Source organism: Mauremys mutica, chromosome 23 (assembly GCF_020497125.1).
Source record: "Mauremys mutica isolate MM-2020 ecotype Southern chromosome 23, ASM2049712v1, whole genome shotgun sequence".
In the NCBI taxonomy this organism is placed as follows: domain Eukaryota; kingdom Metazoa; phylum Chordata; order Testudines; family Geoemydidae; genus Mauremys; species Mauremys mutica.
The window spans coordinates 16,270,477-16,286,421 of NC_059094.1; the positions used below are offsets into that span (position 1 = coordinate 16,270,477).

General features: G+C 45.5%; 2 protein-coding genes across 5 annotated transcripts in view; one reads left to right on the plus strand and one right to left on the minus strand.

Moving 5' to 3' along the window:
• The window catches only part of SMAP2 (small ArfGAP2), a 34,990-nt gene extending 25,328 nt beyond the window's left edge, over positions 1–9,662 (minus strand). Inside the window, exon 1 of the mRNA XM_044998136.1 lies at positions 9,267–9,662. Within this exon, the coding sequence (XP_044854071.1) occupies positions 9,267–9,369 (103 nt within the window). The 5' untranslated portion in view covers positions 9,370–9,662. The remainder of the gene's footprint in view (positions 1–9,266) is intronic.
• Positions 9,663–9,909: 247 nt separating this feature from the next.
• Positions 9,910–15,945, plus strand: part of COL9A2 (collagen type IX alpha 2 chain) — a 49,260-nt gene continuing 43,224 nt past the window's right edge. For 2 of the 4 annotated variants that reach the window (XM_044998127.1, XM_044998128.1), the window contains exon 1: positions 10,588–10,949. In XM_044998127.1, coding sequence (XP_044854062.1) covers positions 10,791–10,949 — 159 coding nt within the window. In that variant the 5' untranslated portion in view covers positions 10,588–10,790. Of the gene's footprint in view, positions 9,953–10,587; positions 10,950–15,945 lie in introns of those variants that run through there. The other 2 variants (XM_044998129.1, XM_044998133.1) reach the window with 2 other exon arrangements.

The window sequence follows — 15,945 nt, forward strand, 5'->3', positions numbered from 1 at the left end:
CATTAACAGCTGTTTGCCAGAGTGAGAAAAAACTTATGAAAACTGACTCCCACTTCTGGTTGTACTTTAAGCCCTCTCCTTCAGACCTGTCACCACATCTTCACCACTCTTGCTCCATCCACACTTCGGACCACTGTCTTGCCTTCTTTGTCTTCCTAGCTCAACGACTTCACCCTTCATGTAATGCCTTTAACAGCCTCCCAACTAACATTCACCAAATTCCATCCCTTTCTTTCAAAAGCTATTTGAACTACTTATTTCATGAGTCATTCTAGTTATGACAATGATGTACTTGCTTTGTAACTCCATATTGTTTTCCTGCCTTGCACCTGCTCTAGATTCAGCTTTTTAGGAGAAGGACTGGTAACTTGTTTGCCACATTTCACCTACTACAATGCTGCATCTAAAATCCAACACTGGGTTCCTGTACTGCCCATGCCAAAAGTGCTGCAATTGAGAAGATATTGTGAAGGTTATTAGTCTCTTTACCTTTATTACAAACACTACTTGATATAGTTAGAATGTAGATATTTTAAAATCTTACTTTGCATACACTTCTCGGCTTGTAAGTACAGGGTTATTAGTTTCTTTTCCTGGTTCTTGTGTATTAGCACAATATTTGTATTGCTAACACTGCAAGGCAATGTTTAAATACAAAAGAGAAAGCTATTTGAAATATTAGAAAGCAGTGAACATTTTTCCATTAGTGAGGCTTAGAAAAATACTTAAGAACCCCATTAATTTGAGCCCAATAACTTGACAGTCACTCTATAAGCAATATGGAGAACATCATAAGCTAAGTAAACTATTGGAATTCAATGGACAAATATCAAATTCTAAGGACAGAAAGAAGCAAGATCTTTCAAGACAGGCTTTGCAAGTCAAGTGCAGCTTTTAACCAACACCTTTAACATTCTGCATTTGTACAGCACATTTAATCAGCACTGTGTGTACTTAAAAATCCCCAAGAAAAAAGCTTCTGTCTTGTAATTCTGGATGAGGAAATACCGAGAACAGAGAAACCCTGACCTAGCTCTGTATGTAGATCTATTTTATGTTAAAGTCAAGGAATAATGCACAGGTAAAAAAAAACTTGCATCTAATTGGCAATGAGTTATACAAGAGGGTTGGACTTCAAAACAGAACTCATGGCAGAGCTCCCATAACACACAGGGGAGGGGTACTCAGACAAACCAAAGGAGGAGTGCGGGGCAACCTTAAACTGATGAGTGGATGCAGCAGAGTTGCATAATGGTCATCGCTGGGGTACTCCACTGTGGAGGAACCTGCAGTTCTGCCATCAACGATACCGGATCCAAGGAGCCTGTGGGAAAGACGGGGACTGGAAGAGTAGAGGGGGAAAGTTTGGGAGAGGGAAGAGAGTCAAATACAGTATCTGCATGTTGTAAAAATTCAGCGTTAAGCTTCAGAGAGTTAGAAATGCACAGACGCTCCTTGGTTAATTTAACAGCGATTCTCAGTGCCCACATTTACCACCTATAATAGCTGGAGACATTTAACATGGGCTAGTCCAACACAAAAAGGTTTCCAGTCCACTCAAATCACGGAGTCTGTATTATTGCCCAGACTGAGACATCCCTCACACACTTGTGCGCTTCACAATTTTACCCTCAACGTGACAATTGTGGGGTTAAATAGCTTTTTTATTCCCCCCTCCCCCCAAGCCATTCAATATCTCTGTTGGTCAACATGTTTTGCTGCATAGGCAGGTCAAGCCATACAACTCTGGGTTTAGTGGCTACACACCTGCAGCTATTAGGCTAATTACGATAGCCCAGAAGATCCACAGCAACAGCAGCAGTGCACAACAGATGGCAGAAACCTCACCTGATGGTCGGGGAATGTTTTAATGACTCATTTATTTTTTTAAAAAAAAGCTTACAAAAGAATGACAACCTCACAGTTGCAATTCAACTTAAGTGGAAAACTTTTCTTCCCATGGTTTCAATCTAGCAGTCCAGTAGGGGGAGACAGCTTTTGAGTAAAACACCACACAATTGGTCGGGAAGCAGACCATAGCCTGTTTTGGCAGCATCCTTTTGACATAAGTATACCCAGCTGTCACTCATGCAGCAAGATGGGAAGAAATCCTGAGAAACGGGGCTTTTGGGGGCAGAGCCATGTGGGCAGCATCGAGTGCAATGAGGTGCCGGTCCAGAATGGGGTCTTTGATAATTAATATTAGCACTGTGGTCATGCCTAATAGCTGCAGGTGTGTAGCCACTAAACCCAGTGACCTTGAGAAAATGCTAGCAAGGTAGAATCTACTGTTAATCTCGTGATTTGGTATTTATAGCATGTCATGATCAACAGTTATCAGTCTGGTATGATGATCTCATGTCACTAAAGCCCACACATTTGTTCAGAAAGAAACAACTCATTCCCAAGCTTCCGCTGCCAGAAAGCAACAGCGCCAAGCTTTATTTTAAAAGGGTGTATCTTGTTCGCTTCTCCCCCCAGATCAACCAATTTGATTCAGATTAAAAACTACTCAGGGTACATCTACACTGCAAAAAAAATCCACAGCAGTGAGTCTCAGAGCCCAGGTCATCTGACTCAGGTTTGTGCTACAGGGCTAACAACAGCAGTGCCGACTTTCCCGCTCAAGCTGGACCGTGGGCTTTGAGATCCAGCCTCCATGTCAGCTTTCAGAGCCCAGGGACAAGGCTTAGCAGGAACATCTACACTGCGATTTTTAGCCCCATAGCACAAGCCTGAGTCAACTGATCTGGCCTCTGCGGCTAGGTTTACACTACAACTTACCTCTGAGTGACATAAGTTATACCAAAGTAGGAAGAAGCTATCCCCCGCCCCCCCAGCAATGTAAATTACATCGACCTAAGCACTGATGCAGACAGTGCTACATCGGTGAGAGAGCTTCGCTCAATGACATAGCTACCGCCGCTTGTGGAGGTGGATTCATTATGCCAACAGGAGAGCTTAGAGAGTCTTCACCAGACGCAAGGCAGCGGTGCAGCTGCAGCACTGTAGCACTTCCAGTGTAGACTAGCCCTGAGACTCGCTGCAGTAGGGTTTTTTGTTTTTCAGTGTAGAAGCGCCCTCATTCTCCCAACTGTCGATATTAAGCAGCATTTTGTAACTTTTTTCTTTCCCACACTGCAGAGCTTTTGCTTAATTTCCTCTCAGTTCTTCAAAACAGACATCTGCAGCCACTGCCTGCAGTGTTTATTAACTCAAGGCAGCCTCAGCTCTTCATCTCTGTGGTGAGAATGGGGAGAGGTTTGATCCTCTTCCCTCCATAGCCCCAGGACCAAGCATTATAATTCCCAATCTTTGGAGTGTCTCTAAATATAACAGCTCATGTTTGCTCACTCCTTAGGCCAGTGCATCTTCTCAACAAGCATGTTCTCTTTATCATGCTCAGACTATGCGAGCCAAAGCTTGTGTTCCGGTACTTGAGTTCCCAGGGGCTAGAGGTGGGGAACACAGAACAGAAGAGATGCTGATAATGGCTCTTCTTTTGGAAGAAAAACTTAAAGATTTCTTTGTAATGTATGTCAAGTATCAGAGGGGGAGCCATGTTTGTTGCTTTTTACGGATCCAGACTAAGAGTCCTGTGGCACCTTATAGACTAACAGACGTAGTCTGTTAGGCTAAAGGTGCTACAGGACTCTTAGCCACTTTTTGTAATGCATAAACCTCAGTAGTCTGAATCTTCAGAGACAGTGAAGGAGAAGCTAAGCAGCATAAAGTTTGCCCTTTCAGAGATTTCTACGACCAAGACACCACAGTAAACAGAATACTACATGGCCTGAAAGGGGAGGGACAGCTGCATATTATCCCCACTAATTGAATATTATTGCAGCCAGAGACCTAAACTTTTTGGAAGGCACTAGAGTGAATAGGGCCCTGGTCTTATGATCATGTAATTCAGAGCTCCTCCAAGCAGAGCTAGACAGTGTGGTAGAAGAGAGAGTGCCTTGTCTAGACTCGTACTCCACTTTTGGTCCAAACAGTGGATCTGCACAAGAATGTGAGATCTCCCAGAAAGAGTTTAGGATGGACAACTAATGGTTTCTTCACTTGTGCTCTCAGGGGTTTTCAGACTAAAGCAGCGGCTTTATTGATCACCTCTCAGAGGGCCAGACTCGCGAGGGAGTATCAAGGAAAGTTTTGCTCTCTGGGACACTAGAAAAAGTCTGACTAGTATGCAGACATGCTATGATTGGGGCCTATGCACAGAGTCACTGGGGAGGCTATGCATTTGCCCACGGAAGCATGCCAAGTCACATCCTCCTCATTACAACAAAATGTTGTGCACCCTATCTCTCAGGTATATCTATAGTGAAAGGCATTATCCTGGCACGTGTTGACAGATATTACACCCCATGCCGCCCGATGTAGTATTTTACCTGCATCTATTAAGGCACAAAATGAGTAGAGGTTCTGAATCAAGCAAACTTGGCTTTTAATCGCTTGCCTTAAACGCATCTCTTCACCAGGAAAACAAATACTATCACTCTCTGCAAACCTAAAACCTTTTAGTCAGGCAAAGAGGTATGCCTGCTATTCTGAAAGGAGGCATTTCCTCTCCACAACAGGCAGAAAAATAGGGTTAGAATTCCCAAGACAAACCACCATGTTTAAAAAGTTGTAGGTATCCTTTGGGATATGGTGTTATAGAAATCTAAGTTCTTAGCACAGTTATGCTTCTAGTACAGATAGGATCAAAGCACTGATGTTACTGGGAATGAGGTTGTTATCCACATCCCAAGTAGTTCTCTTCTGCGGACTGAAACGAAGGAAGAGGTGGATGCACAACAGGACGCGAGTTGAACCAAACAGCCATTTTGCTGCACTGGGATGTCATTCAGTTCTTTATTTCTTTCCTACTTCTAGGGAGAGAGGGCATGAGAACTCATAATCCAGCTTGTAGAGTGAGATCATCAAACATCTCACAGAATTGGAAGTGTGGGTGGCAGTTGAACACTATCTTTCAAAGGAGCTAGATACAGCCTAAGTAACACTAAATTGCAAGAAGCCAATAAGCTGAGCATAAAAGCAAGGCGACTAGGAACTAAATTGTACTGTTATATGCCTATAAGTACTTTTTATTGTAGTTTATCTGGCTAGAAAGGAGATTCCCTTCCCCTCCCCCCCCCAATCAGTGAACAATCTTCCCTCTCATTCCTTGGTCATCTTTCCTGGACTCCATCTCAACATCTAAGTGTTGCACATCTCCTAAATGAAGTACGTTGCACTGAATTTCCTGACAAGGAAAATGAGCACAAAAACGCCCCCAAGGAACAGGCTTAATGTGAAAGTATAGTCTAATGGGAATCTTGATAAATTACTTTCCGCAAAACTGCCATTTTCAGCGACAACTGCCGCGGGTCAGCAGTAATGGCTACCGATGGAAGAATTTATTTAATCTTGAAGGGGATACAGAATTTGTCAGCTAGAAACCAAAACAAGATTTTTACCATCCTCACAACTGGGGGATATTTATTCATGCATCACACAAGTTCAATGAAGATTCTTCTAATCATATCAAAATGACATGATGCAAGATTCTCCATATGCTTGCACTCTATTTGAGTGCTTTCATGGAACAGAAGTCAGATTTGCAACTAATTAGAAGCACACAAAGTAGCCTACTGTACTTAAGACCAGGTAAGTCTTTCTACCAAAACAATCAGTATGTTACTTCTCTCCTTGTAAACCCCACAAAGGAGTTAGCATGCACCAGCTGGTCTTCTCTTATCAGAAGTCATTTTTATTTAAGAGTTTTAAGTTACCTAGACAGAAGAGGTGTGTCTCAAACAAAAAGTGTTCTTCATGCTGCGCAAATATTAAAGGCCTACTCCCAATGAAGGGGAATTCAGCTGACTTCAATATCACCAGGCCTTAGGCTAGTTTCTGCAGCAAGGGCCGGATGGTAAAAAAAAGTGGGTGAGCAACCACAATTTCAACACAATGAAATTGTGGGAGCCCCATATTTCATGAGCAACCTTAACAGTGGCAATGGAAAGATATATATACAGTTACAGAAATGTAATATAACCCATCTCCTCAGGAAGTTAACAGACTATGGCTGGCAGTGTTCACAGAAATACCCAATAACCACAAAGGAAGTGTGTTTGGCTAAAGAACTACAGACTTCTTCACTTTTGGTTCATGAGAACTGAGGCTGCCTCCACCCTTTCACTGTTAGTACAAATGACAATTCTGTTGCAAAACCAGCAGCTACCATTCAACGCAACAGAAAACTGGATCAATCTTGATCAATTTAAGTTTGTTCATTTACAAAAAGTCTCTTCCTGTCTCATGACTGATTTCACAGTAACAAGTAACTCACCATCTTTGGTAATAATGCTGGATTGTAAAACCTCACTTCCTGCACATCAGTGCATTCTGGAATTGCAACATTCCAACTATCTATAAACAGGATAGGCAGCCACTTAAAAAAAAAAATCACACTTATCCAGGACAGAAGTTCTCTGCTAGGACATCTTATTTGTTTATACATTAACAGGAGACAGTACCAATCCTCATTGTTCAAAATGCAATTATGAGATCTAAGAATGGCTTTTATATGCCCAGTTTTATTTAATAGCTGATACATCCAAGATCTAGCAAATGGGACTATGACCTCTACCCCCTAAAAAAGAGAAAAAGACCACATTCAGCTTACATGTCAATTACACCCCCCCACCCCAATATGTGTGTTATAATTGGAATGTAAACACACACTTCTCTAAGTTGTGCCATCTTCTCTCCAATACATGCAGCATCATCCATTTATGCTGTTTGCTACAGCTCCAATATACACAAAGAGTTAGAAACTGAAGATATGGATCCAACTTCAACCTAAATACCTCCCACAAGAAAATAAAGCAGTACTTGAACAATAATTTTGCATTTCTGTTACTCACTTTCTCCACAGATCACAAAAGTGCTCTTTACAATTGTTAATTAAGCCTCATACTGATCTGATATACATAAGTATCATCTCTCTGTAGAATGGAAATAGAGAAGCGGAAAGGTATAGTGATTAACCCAAGATCAGTTATCGGCATAACTGGGAACAGAACCCAGGAATCCCGATTCCAATCCCCTACAGAAATTCATTAGGCAAACATTCCAAGAGCCACTAAGCAATGGTCCTTAAGTTACAGTTATAGCAAAAATAGCACAGAAGGCTCAGAACAGTAGGCCATGTGAAAATACATAGATGTGCAAGAGGATGAGTTAGGGGAGAAGCCGTTGCCTTTTCACTTTTGAAGTCAGATCTTTAACAGTTTATTCTTCTCCTACAAGAGTAGTTTAAAGAGAAAACAGTAAAAATTCTGACATTGAACATAGTATCTGGGGCCATTGCAATGTGACATCCTTCCAGTGATACTTAATCAGCTCTACTTCACATAAGGTCCATTTCCATTCAGATACCCACAGGATCCTACTATTATGTACTTCTTCAGACATTATCCTATACCCAAGCTCTAATTTAAAGTTACAGTCTGAAGGAAGACACAATAGAGGATATGCTTTGGCTGAGAATGTTTTGCAAAGTTATGTAATCCAGTTTTTAAAATTTCCCTTAAAAAGACAATTTTATTTAGCAAAATTCCAGTTCACATACAGGGTTAAGTGTTTGCAAATTGTTGGTATTTGAAATTCAGCCACCATTTACTCAGGATGTTTGAAAGGGTCCTTAGAGACAGATTTTAGCCATATTTTCTATTCAACTCGTTTGCCAAATGACATGAACAGCAGAGCTACAAAGCCCTGTTTCTCAGGAAACAATCACAGAAATGGCATCTGACTCTTGACTGTAGTGATGCTAGGGTAGGCTGCTGTAATTCAGAATTCATTAGCTAACCACAGTATGAAGTTTGGATAAAACCAAGCAGCTTTTAGTGCCAGCACTCTTCCCAACTGAACTGGAAGCAACCATTGCAATATGAAGGAGAAATTTACTGAGAGGAAATTGGGGAGAAGTTTCCACCCCACACACTTATACAAACTGGGCAGGTATTGCTCCTTTGTTTGCACTAAACTGGTATTTAGCATCTGCTCAAGAGGACAAGAATACCTTTTTGAATACACAAGAGCCCTAGACTACAGATTTTAGCCCTCAAACTATCACATATGGAGACAAAGAAAGTGCACTATCTACCTGCTTCCCTCACAAAAAAATCTTTAAAGAGCTTTCATTAATAAGGGTAAGGTAACAGATGCAAGCCTGACTTAGTGTCAATGTGTGTTCCAAAATAGCATGGAGTGCAAATAAAGTTAGCACTTTAGGTTTGACTCCTTGTGTTGAACACCTGTGTTATCAGAAAGTGTGTCAGGTGATAATGAGCATCAGCTGATGTCCAACATCCACCACCAATGAATCGCACCTCCTCTGTCCAGGAAGATGTGTGGCACTATCATGGAAGCCTCATTTTCCCCTGATGAGGGCTTGTTGCCAGATAGCTCCAGCAAGAGAAGACTTTTGGGGCCTAGTCAAAACTAATCCCACACATTCCAGAAGTGAATTCCCTCCACACCCAAAGTCCTCCTTGATCAAGTTCGGATGCATAATGTTTTGCTCAACAACCTTGTCTTGACAATGACTTGTACGTCAGCATGCAAATGAGTTCGTTCCTCTTCATCTATCAACCTACAGCATTTATAAATACACAAGCTGCGGAATGCTACCTTCTAAAGTTGCCCAGTTGACCCTGTTACGTAATCATCACATTTAGCCATCCCTAGACGTACATTCTTTGTACAGGTTTCAGAGGGGTCGCCGTGTTAGTCTGTCTCGGCAAAAAGAACAAGGAGTCCTCGTGGCACCGGAGAGACTAACCAATTTATTTGGGTATAAGCTTCCGTGGGCCCACTTCCCTATTGCCCTCACCTACCGAGTCAGGGATCATGTTCACAACCTGCTTGTTCCCTTCCCGTTCACGCACACAGATACACCACGTCTGACTCAGAGGGTGCAGGAAGGGGGGGTCACTGCACAAGCCATTAGACACCCAAAACGGGAACAGGCAGCCCACGAAGGGATTCACAAGCCGTGCCGCCGTGGGTCTCACACACAGCCCTTGTATTTTGTACTACAAACCAACTCCCCCCCCCCCCATATCATCTGCAGGTACAAGCCCTAAAGCATCCACCCCCCGGCCCCACACAGCCCCCCCCCCGGGATCAGTATCAGCCAGATGCCTTTACACTCCCCCCCGCACCCCAGCCAGCGGCAGGGGGGAGCCCCGAGCCCCGGCGGCGCTTACCCTTGGCCTGGCAGTCGGCGCAGTACTTGTTCTCCTCCTCCAGCAGCAGGCTGGCCAGGACCGCCTGGTACCGGTCCACGTCCCGCACCGACTTGCCCGTCATGGCGGAGAGAGGGCGGGGGAGGGGGGGGCGGACGCTGCTCCCCACCCCCCAGAAATGAACCGCCCCGGGCCCCCTTTCAAGGTGGGTCGCCCCCCGCGGCGCTGCCCCCCCCGGACCGGGCCCCGGCCCCGCGGAGCTCACTCGGGATCCCGCCGGGGCTCTGCCCGCACCCGCGGGGGGCTCCGGGCCCCTGGCAGCCGGGAGCGGGAGCCGGGTCCCCGGGAAGCGGCGGCGGCAGGAACCCCAGGAGAGGCGCGGGGGGTCTCCGGGACTCGCTCCCGGCAGCGGCCGCCGCTGCCTCAGGCTCAGCCGCTTCCTATTTCCGGCCGGAGCGCGCTGTGCAGGGGAGGAGCCAAGGGGGAGAAGGGGCGGGGCTACGTGCCGGGCCGCGCCCCGTCCCCATTGATCCGCCGCCGTGCGTCACGCCGCGGCGGAGCTGCCGGGAACCAATCAGGGGAGAGGGGGCGGGGCGTAAACCGGAAGCGGGGGGTGGAGAGAGAGACGTGATGGGGCAGGTCACGTGACTGAGGCCGTGGGAGGAGGCCGGAGGAATGGAAAGATGCGGGGGGACAAGGGGGAGGAGGTATGGGGGGTGGAGAGGGGGTGGGGGGACGAGGGAAGGATGAGGTGTGGGGGGGTGGAGAGGGTGGGGGAAGATGGGGGGGGTGGAGAGGGGGATGGAGGACGAGGGGGTTGGAGATATGGGGGTGGGGGGAAGAGGGAAGGAGGTATGGGGGGATGGAAGGATAAGGGGAGAGGGGGTTGGGGGGATAAGGGGGGAGGAGGTATGGGGGATGGAAGGGGGTTGGGGGGATAAGGGGGAAGGAGGTATGGGGGATGGAAGGGGGTTGGGGGGATAAGGGGGAAGGAGGTATGGGGGATGGAAGGGGGTTGGGGGGATAAGGGGGAAGGAGATATGGGGGATGGAAGGGGGTTGGGGGATAAGGGGGAAGGAGGTATGGGGGATGGAAGGGGGTTGGGGGGATAAGGGGGAAGGAGATATGGGGGATGGAAGGGGGTTGGGGGATAAGGGGGAAGGAGGTATGGGGGATGGAAGGGGGTTGGGGGGATAAGGGGGGAGGAGGTATGGGGGGGTGGAGAGGTTTTGGGGTGGAGAGGGGGTGGATGGAGGGAGGTAGCAGGAGGGGATGATGGAGCCGGAGGCTATAAAGGGGAGGGAGGGAGGACAGGAGGAGGGTAGGGGAGTGGATGGAAGGAAGAGAGCAGGAGCAGGGACAGGACTTTATGCAGATTCTCAGAGGAGATGTCACATAAACCCAAATTGCTTTCAACTGAGCCAGGACTTTGCCCTGAACTCTTTGGCAGTTTCTCTCACCTAAGCGTAACCACCTGTGTGCAGCCCTCCTCCAGCACTGACTTTCCATGCCCAAGGGCTCTGCCCTCTCTCGGAGAATGTATCTATGGACATAAGGGGAAGGGCCAAGGACAAACAGGTTTTAATTTCCTGGAAGCAAGGCCGTTTATTAACACAACTGTATCTCTCTAATTGCACCGTACATTCACAGCTACCTGGGACATTATGGCTACATCGGGGGAACAGACTGGCCACTGAATACACTGTAAGTCCCTTTAACAATACTGGGGGGGAGGGGATCATGCATGTACCTGTAGGAAAGGAAGATAAATGCCACTCAAGCTGGAAAAGCAGTTAGACAAAACAAACAGAATGCCAGGTTCAGCTTCTCCGCAGCTTTGCCACTGACTCAAGTGGCTGACGGATCTCAGGAGAGAATCGAATCAAATGGAAAAAATGTCCTAGTTTAAACACAAGGTAAAAATAACTAGAGAGAAAAAGACTTAGATGAGGCTTTTTAACAAGGACACATGTATTATAAACATATGCTTCCCAAATCCCAGAGGCCTCATCTTGAGGTGCTAAGTGAAGTAATTAAGCAACCACGCTATGTAAAAAGTTGTGATCAACTGAGCAGTGGTGTTGGGGGGAAAAAATGTAAGCTGCATGCAACAGTCTATGAGACATTTCAAATTACATGACACTTCCTAAAGTGACACTCCAATCCCAAACACTTACATGTACATAGTAATATCTATGGAATTCTGTTTGCACTGGCACAAAATAAATAAAAATCACAACTGGATGGTGAGCTTTAGGCCTCAGTTTTCAGTGCTGTGAAAACAAGCTGTCCACAATACTAAAGTCCGGAAATGCCCCTTGTAAATCCAAAGGATGCCAGCTTTTTTGTTTATATGAATGAAAACACTTCAATGCAACCCAAACATTGGAGCTATACTAGTGCATGAGTGAAACTGACTAGAAATGAATACAATGAAATTAACTTGCCCCTTTCCATTGCTGAAATGCAAAGAGTAAACAGCAAGAATGAAAAGTGAAATTTTAAACTCGCTCCCCAGTTTCATTTAAGTTAGTTTTTATTAATCTAGCTAGTTGGGTAAACTACTGCACATAGTAGGGTGACTGGATGTCCTGATTGCGGGGGGGGGCTTTTTCTTATACAGGTACTTATTACCCCCCACTTCCTGTCCCGATTTTTCACACTTGCTATCTGGTCATCCTATCACATAGAGACATGCAAGAGCCCATAGTTTCTCCAGTTAATCATGGGGCCAGAGGGGATAGATTTTAAAGGGCACAATGGGAATGAGATACCTGACTTTCAGTGGGAGCTGGGTTCCTGACTGCACTTTTTGCCTTTGAAAAGCTTCCCCTCAGAGGCTATTTACCTTTACGAGTTATTTGCTCGGAACTATTCATAACTAGTCACGCCAGGTATCTAGGTGTAACTCCGCAAAGATCATAGGCTTTCTGACACTTGAACCACAGCCTAAACCACGCCATTGAACAATACAGGAGAGCCACTAAGAACAATGGGCCAGATTTTCAGATGGTGTAAATCAACATAGTTCCAATGACTTCAGACCTGTGTTATAGAATCATAGATTATTATTAGAAGGGACCTCAGTAGATCATCTAGTCCAATACCCTGTGTAACTCTACTGATTGTCATGGAGTTACTCCTAATTTACACCAGTGTCAGTAAGAGGATAATTAGGCCCAATGATTTCTGGGAGATTAGTGGATGTGATTCAGAGTATTAATGAGTGTTAATTTGGTCCAGGCTTGTTGAAGTGCTTTGTTGATGATATTACCTCAATACACAAAACCTCACAGAAGAGGGAGCTGGGAAGGAATCACCAGGATGAATCACCAATGAATTTCCAAAAACACACTCTGCGAGTGATACATGAGATGGGGTGTTCCAGGTAGTGAATTTAAAGGGGATCTGGATATATATATATATATATATATATAACAAGACATAGATACTGGGGTACCCAGACTCTAGGGAGGCTGGCCATAAAACGGGCAAGGATTAAAAACGGAAAGGGCAGTTAACCATTGACAGTCCCTTTCATCCAAGGAACTCATGGCATTTTGCAAAAGCCCGTTACACTCATTTGAGGAATTGTTATCCCCATTTTATAGCTGGATAAACTGAGGGATAGTGACTTGCTGAGTGTCACACTGAGTCACAGGTAGAGCTGGGCATCTGACCCAGGAATCCTGCTTCTCAGAGTCGAGTGCTCTAATCACTAGCCAACACCCCTTCCTTTTAGAAGACGGGACACTAATCTCCTTAAAGCAGGCCATTTTTTATGCTAGAGGACATGGTGAGGACTCAGTTTCATTTATTCCCCCATCTCCCTTTTCTCAGCTCTCTTAAGCAACAAAGGGCCTGATTCTCCTCTCACTTACAGTGGTATCAATCAGGAGTAACTCCACAACAGCCAACAGAGTCTCACTGGTGTAGGTGAGAGGAGAAACTGGCCTTAAATGTGGACTGTGGTGCTGACTGAACACAGAGACGCACACCAGAGAAAATAGGCTCCATTCTGTCACAGGTATTTCTTTATTCAGTGAAATGAACTCACTATGAAGTGACTGGACAGGACTGTCCTTAGTGACACTGAAGATTTATTCTGTGGCTCTTTTGGTTTTCTTGTTTTGCCTTAGAGAGTCACAGCTGGTTTTAATTTGTGAGATCCAATTCATTTGGATTTGTGAGATCTAATTATCCTCAGGACTTTCCTCTTGCTCTGGCTTCTTTCTCATGGGATATGGCCTAGCAAGACAAGGAAGAGGTTGATAGTTTTGACCTACTTGGTGCTTCTATGAGTCCAAGACCTGGTGTGAGATTTGAACGCAGGGGACTTGATGGTGCTGCCTTTGCAAATGAGAAACTCTCTCACTGAAGCCAGTAGGAATTGCTGGTACACTGCAAGAGTGTATTCAGGCCTAGGATCTCTGGATCGCAGATAAGGATGCTGTTAGCTGTGCAACACTGACATTTAAAGAGCCACTGTCTTAGATGCTATTAAAATGCAATGAAGAAGGGAGGTTTAATAATTGACAAGATTGCCAGCAACAGCAGGCAACTGGACTTGATGACCCAGGATGTCCCTTCCACTCCCGTGTTCCTATGTTCTATGGCCTATCCTCAAAGGTTCCTAACTGCACTCAGGTGCCCTGCTGTCTGCTGTGCAACCAGCGCTGCACCAACCATAAAGCTAATGGTAAGAACAGCACCTTCTAGAGTGCTACAGGAATATTGCAGGTGACCAACAGGTCTGTGTAGCTCAGTATTTTCTCCCCAATATTGGCCAACAATAAATAATGCCTACAAAATAGGTGACTTCTCCCTGCAAAATGCATACAGAGAATTGTGCAAGAGTCATCATCATGAAGGGGAATTTCTTCCCAACACCAAATGGTGATTGGTGCCTCTGATAACTGCAAAAGGAACTCACCATGGGAATATCTGGTGTACTGAGTGGAGACAGTGGGGTTGGACAGAAGTGCCTTGTTTCAGAAACTAAAAGACTAGACATCTATGAATAAGTTAGTAGGAAAAGCATCTTCTTGCTTCAAGGTGTAAGCCGAGGTCAGGAAGAAAATATCCACTGCAGCATTGCGGTTCGGTGCAAACATTTGGCATTGCTCACTCTCAGGATAACAGAACAGATGAGCTCACTGCTCTGTTTAATAAATGGATCTCAGACTCTTATTCTAGCTGTTTGACTAGGTACTCATATGGCCCCCACTTCCATAATAAGCAAGCAACCTTCAAACATTTATCTTCACTGCAACACCACGAGGTAGGGAAGTATTACTGTCCCCTCTTTACAAATGGAGAACTGAGGCCCAGAGACATGAAGTGACTCGCCCAAGGTTACCTAGGAGTCTGTGGCAGAGCCATACACTGATCTCCTGAGTTCCACCCAGGGAAACAGCAGTTAAAAGATGATCACCACTTTCCATGCTGCTCAAAGTAAATAATTCATTGGAAACGCAGCTCAGTCTCCAGGATAATCTCGCCAGCTGATTTCAGCATGTGCCGAACCTTCAGCTGCACACCTTTCATTGCCAAAGATATCAGCAGGGTCTCTAAAACAATGTGGTGCTTGTTTAAATGGCCCAACTCTGGCATGCCAATAAACAGTGCCGGCTGGATGGGACCAGGGGCTTTGCAATGGGAAATCCTAGGTGGGAGACTCTTTAGCTGCCCACAGTGCAAGTTTTTCAGTTGGGGCCATATGACAAGAGATTTAACAGCACAAGTGATCTCCTGGAGCCTAGCAGGTAGTTTTTCTCAGACAGGGAAATTGCAGAGGAGGGGTAACCCTCCCAATTCATACACAGAGACAGTTGCTCTGCTTTCTGCTGCCCTCTACCGTTCCCTTTCCCCTCTGCATGGTTCTGTCCTTGTCTTGGCATGCTGCTATTAAGGGCCAGATTCAGAGTTGGTGTCGGTCCACATTCCTCCATTGGTTTTGATTTCCACCACCTGAGCATCTAGTCCTTAATCTCCGAAGGGCTGCATGCTCTCCTCTGTCGCGCAGCATGGAAAGGACCATGGAGAATGCCAAAATGTGGAAGGGGGACTAGCGATAGAGATACAGTACTCCTCAGTCTGTCTCTGCAACATCAAAAGGAGGTGAAGTGCAACAAGGGTGGAACTATTTTCACTGAGGGCTGGAATTTTAGGAGGTGCTGCAGGCTCGCAGCTCCCATTGAACTCTGTGAAGGTTGCACAATAACTTGCTTACTTTGCTGTTACCGTGTCTCCTCCCTTCCCCCACTTTCTGTGTCTCCCCACCCGGTGCATCTTTGTCATAACCTACATCTAGCTTTTTGGGGTACGGACTGTCTTGTTACTCAGCATCTGTACAGCGCCTAGCGCAACAGGCCCCGAACTTGGTTGGTGGCGTTACCGTAATACAAAATAGTAATAACTGTTGTTTGTATTCCAATAGGGCCTAGATGTTCCAAATGAGATCAGGGCTCCATTGTGCCAGGTGCTGTACAGACACCTAGCAAGAGTCTGTTCCTGCCCCCAAAGAGCTTTCAATATAAATAAATACAGCAGGGAAAGGCCGGGAGGGGAAATATGGGCACTGAGAGGTGACATGACTTGCCCAGGGTCAGTGGCAGAGCCAGGAATAGAACTCAGGTCTCTGAATAATTAATACATAATAATACAATTTAATTTTGAGACTTGCAACCCTCCCCCATCC